Below are 17,754 nucleotides of genomic sequence, written 5' to 3' on the forward strand. Positions count from 1 at the left end.
ATACCACGGGTTATACGGCAGCTCAAACCAAGGCATTGAAAGAGATGCGATCGAAAGATAAGGCAGCTTTGTACATGTTGTATAGAGCTGTTGATGAGGCAATTTTTGAGAAGATTGCTGGTGCGTCCACTTCAAAGGAAGCATGGGACATATTGGAGAAGGTGTTCAAAGGAGCTGACCGAGTTAAGCAAGTGCGTCTACATACTCTGCGTGGCGAGTTGGAGAACATGAAGATGATGGAGTCAGAAAGTGTATCTGACTACATCACGCGTGTACAGGCTGTGGTGAATCAACTCAACCGAAACGGTGAAACTCTAACCGATGCACGAGTTGTGGAGAAGATTTTGAGAACATTAACAGACAATTTTGAGAGTATTGTGTGCGCGATAGAAGAGTCAAAGGACCTTGCGACGCTCACAGTCGACGAGCTCGCCGGTTCTCTCGAGGCACACGAGCAACGAAAGAAGAAGAAGAAGGAGGAAACACTCGAGCAAGCACTTCAAACCAAGGCGTCAATCAAAGACGAAAAGGTACTCTATCATCAAAATTCTCAATATAGAGGGCGTGGTCGTGGAAGTCGTGGAAACGGTCGTGGTGGAAAAGGCAGCAACCATGAAGGGTACTATAAGGAGAAGGAACAGTTGAGCCAACCAAATTGGCGTGGAAGAGGACGTGGTAGAGGAAGAGGCGGCCGATCGAATTATTCCAACATCGAGTGCTACAAATGTCACAAATATGGTCACTATGCGAAGGATTGTAACTCTGACAAATGTTACAATTGTGGTAAAGTGGGGCATTTTGCAAAAGATTGTCGTGCTGATATAAAGATAGAAGAAACAACCAACCTAGCCTTGGAAGTCGAAACGAATGAAGGTGTTCTCTTGATGGCTCAAGATGAAGTCAACATTAACAATGACACTCTGTGGTACCTCGACTCTGGAGCAAGCAACCATATGTGCGGTCACGAGTACCTATTCAAAGATATGCAAAAGATTGAAGATGGTCATGTTTCATTTGGAGATGCATCAAAGGTGGAGGTCAAAGGGCGAGGTACGGTTTGCTACTTACAAAAGGATGGCTTAATTGGGTCACTCCAAGATGTTTATTACGTACCAGACCTCAAGACCAACATTTTGAGTATGGGGCAACTCACGGAGAAAGGTTACTCGATATTTTTGAAAGATCGATTCCTACACTTGAAGAACAAGCAAGGGTGTTTGGTTGCCCGAATTGAGATGGCAAGAAATCGGATGTACAAGCTGAATTTGAGAAGCATACGAGAAAAATGTTTGCAAGTCAACATAGAAGATAAGGCATCGTTGTGGCATCTCCGTTTTGGTCACCTACATCATGGTGGACTAAAAGAGTTAGCGAAGAAGAATATGGTGCACGGGCTACCCAACATGGACTACGAGGGAAAATTTTGTGAAGAATGTGTGCTCAGCAAGCATGTGAGAACCTCGTTTCCAAAAAAGGCTCAATATTGGGCTAAGCAACCTCTCGAATTGATTCATACCGACATATGTGGACCAATTACTCCAGAGTCCTTCAGCGGTAAAAGGTATTTCATTACCTTCATTGATGATTTCTCACGGAAAACTTGGATTTACTTTCTGAAAGAAAAATCCGAGGCATTTGAGGTGTTCAAAAAGTTCAAGGTGATGGTGGAGAGGACAACTGATAAACAGATCAAAGCTGTACGATCTGATAGAGGTGGCGAGTATACTTCAACGACTTTCATGGAGTATTGCGAGGAGCAAGGCATAAGGCGATTTCTAACTGCACCATACACTCCTCAACAAAATGGTGTGGCCGAGAGGAAGAATCGGACCATTCTCGACATGGTTCGATCAATGCTTAAGAGCAAAAAGATGCCAAAGGAATTTTGGGCGGAAGCTGTGCAATGCGCCATCTATGTGCAAAATCGATGTCCACATGTGAAGTTAGATGATCAAACACCACAAGAGGCATGGAGCGGACAAAAGCCAACAGTTTCTCATCTCAAAGTGTTTGGTAGTGTGGCTTATGCACACGTACCAGATCAACGAAGAACGAAGCTCGAAGACAAAAGCAAAAGGTATGTTTTTATTGGGTATGATGAGAAGACAAAAGGGTACAAGCTACTTGATCCAATAAGCAAGAAGGTGACGGTGAGTCGTGATGTGCAAATAAATGAAGCAAGCGAGTGGGATTGGAACAATTCTTCAGAGGTTATGATTGAAGTTGGAGAATCATCACCGACAAGTATAAATTCCGAAACAACCGATGATGAAGATGAACCACGACAACCTAAAATTCGAAGTTTGCATGATTTGTATGATTCGACAAATGAGGTACACCTAGTATGTCTTTTGGCAGATGCTGAAAATATCAGCTTTGAAGAGGCGGTGCGAGACAAGAAGTGGCAAACTGCCATGGATGAGGAGATTAAAGCGATTGACCGCAACAACACATGGGAGCTAACAGAATTGCCAGAGGGAAGTCAGCCCATTGGTGTGAAGTGGATATTCAAGAAAAAGATGAATGCTCAAGGCGAGATAGAGAGGTACAAGGCGCGACTCGTTGCGAAGGGATACAAACAAAAGGAGGGAATTGACTACGATGAGGTGTTTGCTCCCGTTGTAAGAATGGAGACAATTCGATTGCTCATTTCCCAAGCGGCTCAATTTAAATGGCCGATATTTCAAATGGATGTCAAGTCGGCATTCTTGAATGGTGTGCTTGAAGAAGAAGTTTACATCGAACAACCACCTGGGTACATGAAAATCGGAGAGGAGAAGAAGGTGCTAAAATTGAAGAAGGCACTTTACGGGTTGAAGCAAGCACCGCGGGCATGGAATACTCGTATCGATACATACTTCAAGGAGAACGGGTTCAAGCAATGTCCTTACGAGCATGCTCTTTACGCAAAGAACAATGGAGGTAACATGATATTTGTTGCTCTTTATGTTGATGATCTCATTTTTATGGGTAACAATAATGATATGATAGAAGAGTTTAAGGGCACAATGAGACGGGAATTTGAGATGACAGATTTGGGATTGATGAAGTTTTTCCTTGGCTTGGAAGTTAGACAAAAAGAGACAGGTATTTTTGTATCACAGGAGAAATATGCAAAGGAGATTTTAAAGAAGTACAAGATGGAAAATTGCAACCCAGTATCAATACCAATGGAACCAGGTGCAAAACTCTCAAAGTTCGATGGAGGAGAACGTGTCGATGCAAGTAGATACCGGAGTTTGGTAGGAAGCCTTCGTTATCTCACATGCACAAGGCCGGATCTTTCATTAAGTGTCGGCATCATAAGTCGATTCATGGAGGAACCGGTTTACTCACATTGGAAGGCGTTGAAGCGAGTCCTACGGTACATCCAAGGTACTGTATCACTCGGATTGTTCTACTCAAAAGCAGAAGATTACAAGTTGGTGGGTTACTCTGACAGCGATTGGTGCGGAGACATAGATGATCGGAAAAGTACATCGGGATATGTATTCTTTATGGGCAACACAGCATTTTCTTGGCTTTCAAAGAAGCAACCGATCGTGACGCTATCGACGTGTGAAGCTGAATATGTGGCAGCATCTTGGTGTGTATGTCATGCGATATGGCTAAGAAACTTGTTGAGTAAGATGGAGCTAAAGCAACTAGATGCAACTGTGATTCAAGTTGACAACAAATCAGCAATTGAGTTGGCAAAGAACCCAGTGAACCATGAAAGAAGCAAACATATTGACGTTCGTTTTCACTTTATTCGTGATCATGTGAAGAAAGGAATTGTGGAATTGGTGCATGTGGCAAGTCAAGATCAAGTTGCTGATATCTTCACAAAACCGCTACCGAAAGTCCTTTTCGACAAATTCAAGAAGATGATTGGCATGATGGATGGTAGAAACATTTAAGTTTATGGGGGAGTTTTGTTGAATAAACTTTAATGTAATTTGTGGGTTTTAAAGTTAGAAGTTACTAGAAAAGAGTAGAATGGGAGTTTGGATATGTAAAAGGTCAAAAGTTGTGAGTGGGATTTTAATTGTGTTGTTAGTGGGGTTTTAAGGCCATAATGAAGACTTTTCTAGAAGAGCTTCCTAAAGCCTATAAATAGGATGCTCTCTCAATTGTAAGATACACCACAGAAAGAAATACAATAGAGAGAATTGCAAAGAAGAGTGTTTCTTTTAGAGAGAATTTAAGTGTGAGTGAGTGTCTATTTTTTACAGTTTTTAAATTTCCCGGTCTCCTTCTTTTGTGACCTGCGAAGGTCGTCGTGGTTGGTGCCTTCACCAACTTTCTCCGAGCATCGAAATTTTCTTCGATGCTCGTGTACCTTGTCGCCCTGGCCCTTAATTGATCCATGTCTTTCAGAGGTTCAACTTATAGGGTTTCCAGGACTTTACTCGAGCGTAAGCCTACCAATAGAGCGTGCATTAACACTGCAGAGTGAAGATTAGGTATGTTTAAAGAGGCTCGGGCAAAGCGGGCCATGAATGACCTCAGTCCTTCACCTTTTCCTTGCACGACATTGTGCAAGGACGCCAAGGTGGTAGGTACGAGTTTACAATAGGTGAACTGGGGTAGGAACCATCCACAAAAGGTGTCGAAGGAATTCACCGAGTTCCGAGGTAAAGAGTAATACCACTCCAAAGCCACTCAATCAGAGTGATGGGGAACAAACGAAAATGAACGTCCATGTTTTATGAGAACAACTGAGCCTGCATCATGTAAGTCTTGACATGAGCTTCAGGGTGCGATGTTCCCGAATATTTCTCCAAGTTGGGCCAACTCCATCTTTGGGGTAGTTGAGCCTTCATCACCTCCTTGGTGAAGGGATGGAAACCTCTTAGGTTCGCCTTCATCGCTCGGTTGACCAACGGGCTAGGGAGTGCCTTAAAGGGTTGATGTTCATACCCCCAACTTCCCTGCCCTAATGAGTCTTGAGTGGTAATTGTCGGGGTCTTCCTCCATGATGATCGTTCGGTGGGAGTCTGGGTTGTTCATCTCCCCTGAGCGGAATTCCTAAAGGGGGCTCTACGGGATTTCGCAGTGCGGTCTGAGGACAAGGGGTTTCCTTGAGTAGGGTTGTCATCTCTACGAGCCATATGATCATGCGATGCCAACAAATCCAACCTTTGTTGCTCCAGATCCAACTTGTGTTTCTCCTTTAGGGATGCCAGATCTTGCTCCATTTTTTCCTACATCTGGCCTAGGGCATCACTCATGATTTTTTGTAGGTTCTCCTTGTTTCTCCGAAGGAAGGATTCCAGCTATTGATTTGTGTTGTCCTGTTAGGGATTTCTGTAGGATGTGTCAATTGTTTTGGTGGTCCCAAGAGAGGTTTTGCCAAGGGCCCACAGTGGGCACCAAATGTTTGGGAGTGTAACTTGGCGAGGATCGCATGTTCCTCGGGGGACGAGCCTTCAATTGGTCTCCGATGATAGGGGGAGGTCCACCTAAAAAAAATCTATGATGCTTAAGTCAGTAGGAGGACAAAGATAATATGTTTTTTAGTATATGAGTTTAAGAGTATGAGATAGAATGAATCTGTACTTCCTGAATATTTATAGGTTGATTAGATGGTGACCTTTGTGGATATGTTATGTAGCTGCTATTTATTCTTTAAATAATCATTCCTCCTTTAAGGCATGTTGATTAGGTTGTTTTCTTCTTGATTGCCCTTTATAACAAATAAAGGATTGGTTACGAACTTGGATACTCATCCTGAGCCAACGGTCGTGCCCGATCTCGAACCAGGCAAGTACAGTTATAATTTAGACAAAAAGTGGTTGAATGTAAATAGCATTTACCTTGTACTTTGTATCGTTAGTCTATATTAGTGGAGCCTTGACCATGTTGATCAAGAAATGTAGTCTAGATTTTCAAACAAATTAGTATAAAAATACATTTTGTTGATCTTTCTCAACCATTATTCTTTTTCATTGCATGATATAAATTTGCAACTAATCTAAGAGATTTGCAAAAACGAAACGTTGAACAGTATTTTAGACAATGTGTTTGTTTTGCATTTGACGAACTTGCTTGAAAGTGCATCTATCCAACATTAAAATGTGTCTCAACATCTTTCAGACTAAACTTTATGACAAAATTTTAAAAAATAAATAAATACACAATTCAATTATTTATTCTTGTGTATTTGAAATATCTTCACTCTGATATACTCACTCCTTTTCATACAAATAAAAGTCCTTAAAAGTAAAAGTGTATGAAATTTTCAGTCCTTAAAAGTAAAAGTGTATGAAATTTTCTAAGAATAAAAATAGTCAAGAATATATTTCAATAACCTACTAAGAAAATATTTATTTTCATCAACATATTTTTTGGAAATAAATGAAAAAGATAACCTAAATGAATTATCTTGGAAATAAAGAGATCTCCTTCAAAGAAATATAACATCACACATTGTTATTTACTCCAGTAAATTAGAGTAACATCTCTTCAGGCTTTTTGAAAAAAACACCCACATCCCAATTTTTAAATGTTACACAAACTATCCATTTGTTTTTAAAAACATTACATATACACATTTTTTTTACATTACACATGCATTCCCTTAACAAAAGTTATTGCAATGATGGAGAAAAATAGAAGTTACTACTGTATTGATGAAAAGAAATATAGTAATGATGAAAAATAATATAGTATGTGTAAGTGTCATTTGAGAAAACAAGATGTATTAATATCTATTATATTAAATTTAATTGTTGTACATATTCCTAGAGGAATTCTTCCCTGCCCTATTATAAATGTCAATTAAAGACTATTTAATGCATAAATATTCATTATTTAACGCAAATAATTAAATATTTCAAGTAATTAAAGACCGGCATAGGCGAATTAAGAGCTCTTAAATAACTAACACACTAAGGATAACCAAACTAAGAACCTGGTACATTTCCAAATGTTCTATTGAATCAATTTCAGTAGTTTGATCATTAAAAGATTTACAGATTTTCATTTATTTATTTCTAATATATATAGTAAAGCACTCGACTGTTGACTATTCAATTGATTCTACCAGATTCTCCGAAAACCAGAGTAATGAAAATCATCCAAAACTACGGATATCAGGGGAAAGCACAGCCTCTAGTAAAAATCCAAAATTTACTGTTAAGCCTCTTGCTATTTGTTACAACGTATTACAGAAAATGTTTCTTCTGTATATATGCAATTGGTACTAAAATACATCCGAAATTGAATAGCACATTTTTGTATCTATGTCCTCTGTACAGAAAAGCCAATATGAAAATAAATGTGGTTAACAACACACTCAGTTATACATTAGAAAGGAATAATTCGAGTCCAGAATCCTCATAAAAATTTCTTCATGCCTTCTATACATCATTGGGCTATCTCCCCATGGCCCATTCCTCAAACCTGAAAAGAAATGAATATCACAAGATACCACTGTTTCTGTCAGGGAAACTGAGACTATAATATTGTGTTTATAACATAAATACAAGGAAAGTCACCTATGAGAATGAGAGCAGTTGTTTTACATAAGCCAATGGAAATGTAGATCTGGTAGAAATTCAGCTGTAGAGTATAAAAACAATGGACTAGCAACCCCTGCAAACAGATGCTGGAAAAAGGGATACTCATCTTCCTGGGCCATAACTTCTATTTTTTGGCCAACATGAGTTTGACCCCTGTAATAAGGAAAAAGTTATATGTATATATACTGTATACAAGCATTAAACTCAAGTAATAGCAGGAAAAAAATTATCACCAAAACCCATCAACACTTTCTCTAGAGAATAATGCATTAAAACAATACAAAGGATGTACACAACAACTCCGATTGAGTAATATATTGAACTGTAACGCAGAGTGTGCACAGCTCAAATTGAGGAAGGACCTCAGCTCAAAGTAAAATCCAGAGCATATAATGGCGGTGGATAATGTAGCCTTACTTTTGGATACGTGCAGTCGCAATTACCTGGTAATAGTTTCCTATTAAAATAACATTTTACTTGTCCGATATACTTTGAAGGCCCAATTATTTGATTTAACAACTTACGTAATTGCTATAAGGACGATAGGATATTAAAGGGAGTTATCGTGAGTGCGACTCTAAAGAACAACCTTGATTACACTAGTTTATATGACTCACTCATTAGAAATGTATATATGAGAAAATCTTCCAAATTAAACTCTGCATCAGATGAGCTGAAAGGTATGTACTCAGATCAAAGCATCATTATAAGACAGTCCATTAAATTTCTATGCTAAATTACCAAATTGAACGCGAGGGCCAATAGCAACTTACATCAAATCTACCCTCCTTTAAGTTTTCCAATGATTCAGCAAGTTCAACTTGCTTTGAAGCAGTTGCTAGCAGGGCCTGACATGAAGCAGCAAACTCAATCAACACAAATGTAAATTCTCAGAAAAATGACTTTCTGTGATAGGTATAATGGGTAGGAGACTGGCACTACCTTCTTTGTTTTTTGCAAGTCATATTCTATACATTTTATACGACTTAATGATTCTTGAAGAATATCCTCTTTTTCAGGAGGAATTGTTTTAGGTTTATTGGCCATCTCAGTAACCACCGCCTCTAAATTCTGCAACCTCTGCCAAAGTGGCTCTTTCATTGCCGGACTAATTAAAAGTTCCTGGCAATTGGATTGTGCTGTTTGGGTTCTCCCATGGTTTCTTGGTTGGTTGTCTACAGAGTGAACCGAAAACAATCTCCCCAATGCCGCAAGTATTACATAAATACAAGTTAACAGTTTCACTGTTATTTGAGCCAAAATACTTGTAATATAGGGAAGTAGTGGTTTCTGTGGTAGTCTTCTGAGATAATTGTTGCTTGAATCACCTATCAGATGCATCATTTTTTACAATTAGTATAAAGATAAGAAATTCTCCTTACTAGAAAAGAAAACAAAATTAAGTGTGCTCAAACTAGTAATAAAGCTGTGAGATAAACCTTTCGACAAATAATATTTAACTACACATATATACTAAAAATTCAAGCAAAGAATCTGGCATTGAGAAAAACAAACCAATAAATATCCATCCTGTTTTAAAACAGACTGCCGTAGGAACTACAATAACATCCTGGCCTTTTGATTGTGTGATGTAACTTGGTTAAGAGTGGACCAAGTGAATTCATTTTCCTAACAAATTAACATATCTCCTTTCCTCAGCTCAAGTGGAGCATCTAAACAAAGATTGTTCACAGGTTATGTAGCAAGTTCTATTATCACCATTTATAAGCCATAACAAAAGTTCATCCTCTAACATTTATCCAGAAAAAGGATGAAACCCCCTAATTAGAAAGACATAAGGAATCACGTACTTGTTGAATCAACATCCCCAACTTCTCCGGCAGCATTAACTGGCTCGAGTAGGTTTTCACCAGGTGCACAGTCTCTCATTGTTTTCTGAAATACGGTTCCATATCATATATGAGTTGCAGATAACCTAAAGTTTAGACAAAAAAAATTAAAGATAAAGACTATATTCACACAAAAGGAGAAACAGAAAAGTTCCAAAAAGATATATTCTAGAGAGCATTTATAAGAGATATATGGGTTTATGGAAGTGATTGGTGACCAACTTAGTTCTTGTAAGTTTTCTTTACCTTAAAGCTTCATGGTGAAACTAATCAAAATAAAGTTGTTTCAACGTTTCCAGAGCAAGCTTGAAAGCTAAACCTGTAAGTAAGCAAGCACTGATTCCTCTCATCAGCCTAGTTCATCTTGGCCATCACCCAGACTCAAATGACTAGTCCAATACCACATAATAAGTCCTCTTCATCAAGTCCTTGACCATTACAGCTCCTGATAATGAGGATTCTAGTTGGCCTATTGTCATTCACAAAGGTACTCGTTCTACATGCAATCCTCATCCTATTTACAAGTTTTTAAGCTATCATTGTTTGTCTCCTTCCTATTGTTCTTTTGTTTCCTCTTTATCTTCTATTATCATTCCTAAAAATGTAAAAGAGACGCTTGATCATCCTGGATGGCGACAAGCCATGATTGGTGAAATGCAAACCCTTGAATATAATGGTGCATGAGAGTTAGTTCATCTGCCATCTAGAAAGAAGACAATTGGTTGTAGTTAGGTCTATTCCATTAAAGTTAGACTTAATGGTGAATTGATTGCCTCAGAATGGGTTTGACTACATTGATAATTTCTTTCGAGTGGCCAAATTATTACTGCCAGACTTTTCCTTACCATGGTAGTCATTGGCAAGGTAATCAAAATCGCGATTTTCATCGTAAGATCGTACGATTTACGATTTATGTCCTTGCCTCCGATCTGCGATCACCAGAAAAGTGCAATCCCGGAGGATCGCGTGGGATATTAAGAATTTTTTTTGCATGGCAATCTTGAAGAAGATGTCTACATGGAGCAACCTCTTGGGTTTGCTGCTCAAGGGAGTTTAGTCTGGTTTGTAAATTGCATTGCTCTTTGTGTAGGCTCAAGCAATTTCAATGGGCTTGGTTAGGAAAGTTTAACCGCATTGTTCAAACCTTTGGACTGAAGCAGTGAGTCAGATCATTCTGTTTTCTATTGTCATACATTCCCTAGAAAAATGTGTGTATTTAATAGTGTATCTTGATGATATAGTCATTACAGGAAATGATGCTACTATAATATCTCAATTAAAGGAACACCTATGCAATCATTTTCAAACCAAGGATCTTGGAAGTCAAAAATAATTTTAGGTATTGAAGTAGCCCAATCAAAGGAAGGTGTTGTAATCAAAAGAAATATGCTCTAGACATCCTAAAAGGGACATGTACAATTGATTGTATACAAGTGGATTTTCTTCTAGATCCAAATCAGAAATTAATGGTAGAATAGGGAGAATTTTTCTCTAATCCTGAAAGATATAGAAGACTAGTTGGAAAACTTATTAATCTTACCATTAATAGACCAAATTTTTTTTTGCAATTGGTGTTGTAAGTCAGTTAATGCAGAATCCTTGTACTGATTATTGGAATGTTGTCTTCCTTATTCTAAGGTAACTCAAAAAGGTTCCAAGACATTGTCTATTTTATGAAAGTAAAGGGAATACCCAAATCTTTGGATATTATGAAGCTGATTGGGCAGGTTCTCCCATGGTTAGACGCTCTACTATAGGATATTGTGTATTCACTAGAGGAAATTTTATCTCTAAGAAAAATAAGAAACAAAATGTAGTTGTCCACTAAAGCAAGCTATAGGACAATGGCTTCTCTGACTTGTGAGCTTGTATGAGTAAAACAGTCCCTTCAAAAACTAGATTTCTGTGAGGTTCAACAAATGAAGATGTATTGTGATAACCAAGCTTCTCTCCACATTGCTTCTAATCTAGTGTTCCATGAGAGGACTAAACACGTAAAAATCGATTGTCATTTTATTTTGAAAAAGTTGTTGTCTAAAGAAATATGCATATACTACAGTTTTGACATCCTCAACAATAATTTTGGTAGCACCAAGATGGAATTCTTCTTGTTATGATCAAAAGTTAACCCAAGGTGTATACATATAAATATACATGAACACGTAGATAACAGGTAAATACAGACTACAGCTATAGTAGTAGAATTCCTTCTGTTTTGGATCAGTTGTCTTCATTGGTTTCACTAATATAAGCTTGGAGTTACCACTTCATTCCTTGGCCATACAACCAAGTTCTTTTCTCTTTCCTCTCATTCATTTCATTGTATTTGAACTTCAAATGTCATTATAAATATGAGAACCTAAGAGAGGGGAATCAAGTTCTCTAATTTGTTCTCTATTTTTTGTATTCATTTCGAGTTTTTCCTAAATCCAATACCTTCATATACTACAGTTTTGACATCCTCAACCATAATTTTGCTAGCACCAAGATGGAATTCTTCTTGTTGTGATCAAAAGCTGACACAAGGTGTATACATGTACATGTAGATAAACATGTAAATACAGAGTACAGCTATAGTAGTAGAATTCCTTCTGTTTTGAATCAGTTCTCTTCATTGGTTTCACTAATATAAGCTAGGAGTTACCACTGCAATCCTTGGCCATACAATCAGGGTAAGAAATTGACACTAGTAAAATTTTAGATCAAGGTGAATGAATAGATGCAGGTAGGTATACACTGCAGTTCTTTCTAATTTTGGGATTAAATACCTGTGACTAGATTCTAGATTTTTTTATTTACTTTGTTGTAAATGTAAATTTAGAGAGAGGAGGTTTATCATATTTTACACTTACGACATGTTGTTAACCTCAATGAGGATTTACAGTGTAACTTACAGATGACCTACTATCATATAACAATAAAGGACCACTAACTTGAATCAAAATGACCTTTGCATTTAAAACTAGTGTAGTGCATTTCCAACAAGCAATTAAGAGATCTATAGAAAACCACAAAGACAACATTTTGATGTACATCGAATTTTTCATTTTTCAAATTTTAAAATAGTTTTTCGAGAAAACTGAGCTAGCATCAACCAGATTTCTACTGGGAGTTTACTTCATAGTGTGTCATCAATTGCGTCACAAAAATAGCAGAAATCGAAAAATCTGTCATGTCATATTGCGGATAGCATCATGGCAAATAGCCAAAGTTGCATAGCAGTTGAAATATATGATGATGATATATATATATATACACATATATATAATTATGTATGCATATATATAATTATGTATGCATGAAAATTAAGTTGTATGCAAACAAATAAAATATAGAAAAATTGGTAAAATTAAATGACGTTCATAAACTTATCAGAGATAACAAGAGAATCATAATCTCCGTTGTATGCCAAACAGTTGGAAAATATAATTATTGATGCCTTTGGTTAATTATAAGTGCTTTGTTTTACACTAAAAGTAATAAATAGTCTCTAACCCATAATTTCCGCCTACAAAAAGTGATCCAAGCAAGGCACATTTATAAAAAGATAACAGTTGATACTAAAGAAACTAGTATTGACCACGAACCTATTTGCTCTAGTCTTTGCAAAGATGATATATACTTGCAGTTTACCTCAAAATGTAAACAACTAGCACACATTAAGTAAAGATATCAGATACTCTTAAGTAGTGTAAGAAAATATTCATATTGGATTAGTCTATGGCTCCAATCAACAGGATTAGATAGTAGCAAACTTAAGATTCCAAATTATCGTCAACTCTAAGTCACAGCGTAAATCATATGATGAGCAAAATACTTTCAAAAATGGTATTTATAAAATGAGTAATCAGTAAAGATTCTTGTTTGGGAGATAAGAAAAAATCCTAAAGATTTGAAACTCAAACATAAAAAATATGAAGATAAAAAAAAAAAAAAACAAAGATATAAAGTCAACTCACTTTATCACCAGAAGGAACAGATTGTACTAAAGCTGAGGGACTCAATCTTGCTGCTGATGCTGATACAGTTTCAGATATTTCAGAGCTTGTAACCTATGAAGAAACAATCATGTGTAAAAAAGCTTTACAGCATGCAAATGAATATGAAAAAAACTTGTGAATTGTACCATAATATACTGTATTGGAACTAAATTTGTGTTACCTTGCGGGCATATGACTTCACATCTACCTCATTAGCAATAGACGAACTTCCAAACTTTGTCAACTTCATTGCTTCTCTAGAATGCAATATCTGAAAATAGAAAAAGTATTATTGGGCAATAATTCTTACATGTGATTTCATACAAATGTGGAAATCCTAATAATGTCGTACTTTCCAAATGTCAGGATCATTCCAAGGCCCTCTATTAGATCTAATACACCCTCCATCATTTGGGCACGAACAACTGCCACCAAGGAAATCTGGAAGTTGGCTGTTGATAGAAGACAGCAAGGGAATGCTTCACATTATATGCATTATTAGACATAGAAACAATTAACTGGAACAGTACAAACTTAAATACAAACCTTGAGTCTATAACCTCTAACAATCTGCTCTGAAACTTGTTGCCTAAAACCTGTAGAATCAAAATACTAATGTTTGTATCTATCTAAAGAGAAAAACATACAAAGAAAAATAGATATATACATGTATTTTGGCCGTGGTCCTTGGATCAAGAAAACCTTTTGCTGTATTCCATAGTAGCTTGAACCCACTACCAGCATTAACAATGAACATCTGGTTTAATGTCTGCAAAAAAGGACCAAATTCAGAAGTGAAAAATGACTGTATAGCCAAATTACTAACAGCAATTTATTTTTTGCAGTGAGGGTTACAGAGCATATAGTATGATTTATGTATTATTATTGTATTAGTAGGAAGTAGGTTAGGGATGGGCATTGTGGGTTCAATAAGCACAATTGCAGTCTGTATCCCTAATTCGGGTTCCATTGTGAAATCTATGTGCTTGAGCTCATGCACAAGCATGCACCCATGTGAACATATATGCATGTAAATGGAGAGGAAAAATGGGCAAGCTATTCAAGACAGAGGAAGGTGAAACATAACTAATTAGATCCATGTGCCTATGGGTGTTTTTGCATTATTTCCCTCCAAATCAGTTTTTTTCTTTGTTTCTTTGTCCCGTTCATGTTTTAATGCAAAAAATAAAATAAAAGGAAGCCAATAAACTATTATTTGTTAAATTTAAGTTTCTACAATATTTAGTTACCTCAGGGTAGTTATCACCATCAATTTTTTGCATGCGCATAACAAGATCATGTGCAACTTTGCCAAAGCTCACCCAATTCTGTAAAATATACCATGTATTAAATTTTTGACATCAGCATAATGCTATTTTGGTTAATCAGATATGTTGCTGTAAACATAGAATTTACCAGGCCTTGCACATCAAGTATAGTTGTTGTTTTATCTATATGCCTCTTTGCTGCAATAGAACATGCTGGGAATTTCTCTTTAAACATTTTCTCAAAACCCTGAACATGATACTTTAAAAATCGATCTACTGTCGTGACACTCATCAACTTGCTGGGTTCAACTTGGCCAAGTCTTTCAATATAAACCGGCCGGCCCTCTTTGTCCACACCATGGTAACCATGAGGATAATAACACTGAACCTCTTCATACTCCTTATATACGAAGTCCTACATATTATTCATCACAATACTGTTCATTCAGTAATGGGAAGATTGAAGTAATTCTTGAGATCAAGGAAATCATATTGGGAAAATCTTCCAAAAGGGATATGCACAGGATTTCTCTTCACTAGATTTACAAGCTATGGATGGCTGTTAATGAAAACTAAGTTGATATCCTTCAATAATTGGGTCCCAATAAGTACACAATGAATTCTTTAATAAGTAAAAGGAAAACAACCAACTATCAAAGTTTACCTTTAAAATAGAATCTACTCCATACTCCTTCCTCCAATGGAGCATAGCATCCCACATCTGGACTGTTTTATCAGTGTCAAACTTTCTGGCCTTCAGAAACCTGCAGCATGAAAACATCAGCTGCCTTTTTTAGTGCATTGGACCTCAAAAGATATTTCTTTAATACAAAAACTTGTATAGCAAAGAACTTAAACAAGATATCTTAATTTTCTCCAGAAAAAAAAAAGGTTCCAAACATGAAAGAATGCAATTAGGATAAATGATCCTTTAACTAATGCCTTGCCTTCTCTGCAATGAATATTAACAACTCAAACATCTGGATCTATCTTTAAAAGTGGAAGAACACTTCAAAGAAAGCATCATGTCAATTATTGAGGAAGAAGCTACAAAATGTCACTCCAGATAAGATGCTTCTGGTTGCATCTTTGCACAACTAATATTCCCCAATAAGTTAAATTAGAAACTGCACCTCTATGGCAAATGAATCAACATTCAACAGGTTATGAACAAAATAGACAATAATATACGTTTATTTCGCAGTCTAAAGCAATAAAACAAAGCAGTCAAAAGAGAAATAGCATACTCAATAGAAAAGAAACTTGTTAGACACATTCATTTACCTCAGCATTGTATGATAATCATCATGGGAATCTGGAAGCAGATCCCTTGTAAGTAGCACCTGACGAAATGAATTCACAGCTTTTTCCTCATTAGCATCACGGACATCTTCTATGAAAATTGAAGCAAACTCACTATCTGCAACACGTGTATTACGCTTCCTGAGACTATAAGTGAGTCTTGTTGAAGCAGTCATTGCTTTTCTCCTAAGAGATCTAGCTCGAGACTTCCGCCACTCATCCTCGGAAGTTTCAGGCTCAAAACTTCTACACCTCTCATCTTCTTGAGCCAATACTTCTTCAAAATCCATGGACATCAATAGTTAGACTCAAAACTACAGTCCAAAAACAACCAGAATAACTAAGATATGTTCACAAAAATCAACATCTCAGTGCCATAACGGACTAGGGCTATGTACCTGGCATTCTATTCAAGACACAAATAATTTGTACTTAGATTGCCTCTGCACCAGGGGAAAAAACAAGAACCACCTTTAATAACAACAGATGCAAACCAGGATCAGGAGCACTCATCAGCTAAGACATTACAAAATTGATCAAGAATTCGTGTATAAAAACCACAAAATAATAAATTTATTCATCTGGGATAATTAGGGAACAAAATCCATACAGAAAAAAAAAAACTAATTCAAGAACCCAGATCAATCAACGAACTAAACCCGCTTCCACACAAGACTGAAATTGGATTACGCCATTACCCAGATAACCCCTCCGTCATGAAAAAAGCAGGAAGTAGAACAGAGAACGACATTACAACAAACTCTACAGAATCTAGAACTTTCCGACAGTAAAGGCTAACACTGGAAGAAATTCACAAAACAACGCGATCGTTCAGCAGAATCAGTTCCACAAACGAACAAACATGCCCAAAACCATAGATCAATCAATAAGCTAGAGAAAAACAGCATTACACCCCACCCAACCAAGAAAGAAAATGACCTACATTTCACAACAACAAACACAATTTCGAGAGAATCGAATGTAAACAGATCAAAACCAATAAAAAAACACGCCGAAATTCCACAACCGAGCCGGATCAAAAATATCGTAAAAAAAAGTCAGAACCGAAAATCACAGATCAATCCAAGGGCGCGGATTTCCGATCCTAAGGTAGAAAAGAACCACATTGCACTCCAGACACGTACCCGATTCGAAACGGCGTCGCTTCAGACACGACGATAAATAACAACAACACTAGTAATATAGGTAAAAATGAGAGACGCGAATATCGCTTTCTCTTTGCAAGATCGAAAAATGGCGCCCCCCTCTTTCTCGTTGTACCGAAATCCGTACGAAAGCCGCAGACAGAGACACGCAGAGAGAGAAAGAGAGAGAGAAACGTTGGAACAAACGAGGAAACAAAGAGAGAGGCACGTCGTTATCAAAAGCGTTAGCAGTGGCGTGCAACGGCCGCTTCTGTTCTGCTACTACGCGCTAACGACGGCTGTTTGGTTTGTTTGTTGGTGGAATTCTGGAAGCGGGGACTCCAAAACAGAGCCGTTAGTTAACGGAGGCGGAGTGGGGTGCGATCGGGTGCTATTGGTTCTAGAATACAAAAATAAAGAAGTGAAAAGCTTTTTGTCCTTTGCACTCCCAGCGCAAACGTGCTTTTCTAACGCACTCCATATGCCATAACTTTTGTGGATATATTTTTTATTATTCATTAAAAATCATAAAATTGGGACAGAGTCTGGTTTATGAGAACTTGGAAAAATCAAAATGTGTAAATTTCAATATTGTTTAACAAATGAGAGAATGCCTGTTTAGAAAAAAAGTGTCTTGCTAGCATTTTTTTTAAGTGATTCTAGACTTTTCAACTTGTTTGAGAATCATTTCCATATATTTGGTT

At 37.1% G+C, this 17,754-nt stretch overlaps 1 protein-coding gene across 9 annotated transcripts; it reads right to left on the reverse strand.

Annotated features, from left to right (window-relative positions):
* Nucleotides 1–7,096: 7,096 nt before the first annotated feature.
* Nucleotides 7,097–17,505, reverse strand: LOC137824150 (phosphatidylinositol/phosphatidylcholine transfer protein SFH9). 9 transcript variants are annotated; one of them, XM_068629620.1, is made up of 16 exons: nucleotides 17,051–17,505; nucleotides 16,304–16,348; nucleotides 15,888–16,182; nucleotides 15,268–15,367; nucleotides 14,752–15,018; nucleotides 14,586–14,663; nucleotides 14,003–14,104; nucleotides 13,882–13,931; nucleotides 13,688–13,787; nucleotides 13,517–13,606; nucleotides 13,315–13,407; nucleotides 9,317–9,401; nucleotides 8,448–8,833; nucleotides 8,279–8,353; nucleotides 7,482–7,658; nucleotides 7,097–7,386 (listed from the first exon to the last, which is right to left on the reverse strand). In XM_068629620.1, the coding sequence occupies exons 2-15, from the start codon at nucleotides 16,308–16,310 to the stop codon at nucleotides 7,608–7,610; spliced, it is 1,779 nt and encodes a 592-aa protein (XP_068485721.1). In that variant the 5' UTR covers nucleotides 16,311–16,348; nucleotides 17,051–17,505; the 3' UTR covers nucleotides 7,097–7,386; nucleotides 7,482–7,607. The 9 variants fall into 9 exon arrangements, with proteins under 9 accessions (XP_068485721.1, XP_068485720.1, XP_068485719.1 ...); XM_068629619.1 differs by having other exon boundaries at nucleotides 16,304–16,376; nucleotides 17,051–17,489; XM_068629618.1 differs by having other exon boundaries at nucleotides 15,888–16,219; nucleotides 17,051–17,457.
* Nucleotides 17,506–17,754: the final 249 nt, after the last annotated feature.

Source organism: Phaseolus vulgaris, chromosome 8 (assembly GCF_000499845.2).
Source record: "Phaseolus vulgaris cultivar G19833 chromosome 8, P. vulgaris v2.0, whole genome shotgun sequence".
NCBI lineage: Eukaryota > Viridiplantae > Streptophyta > Magnoliopsida > Fabales > Fabaceae > Phaseolus > Phaseolus vulgaris.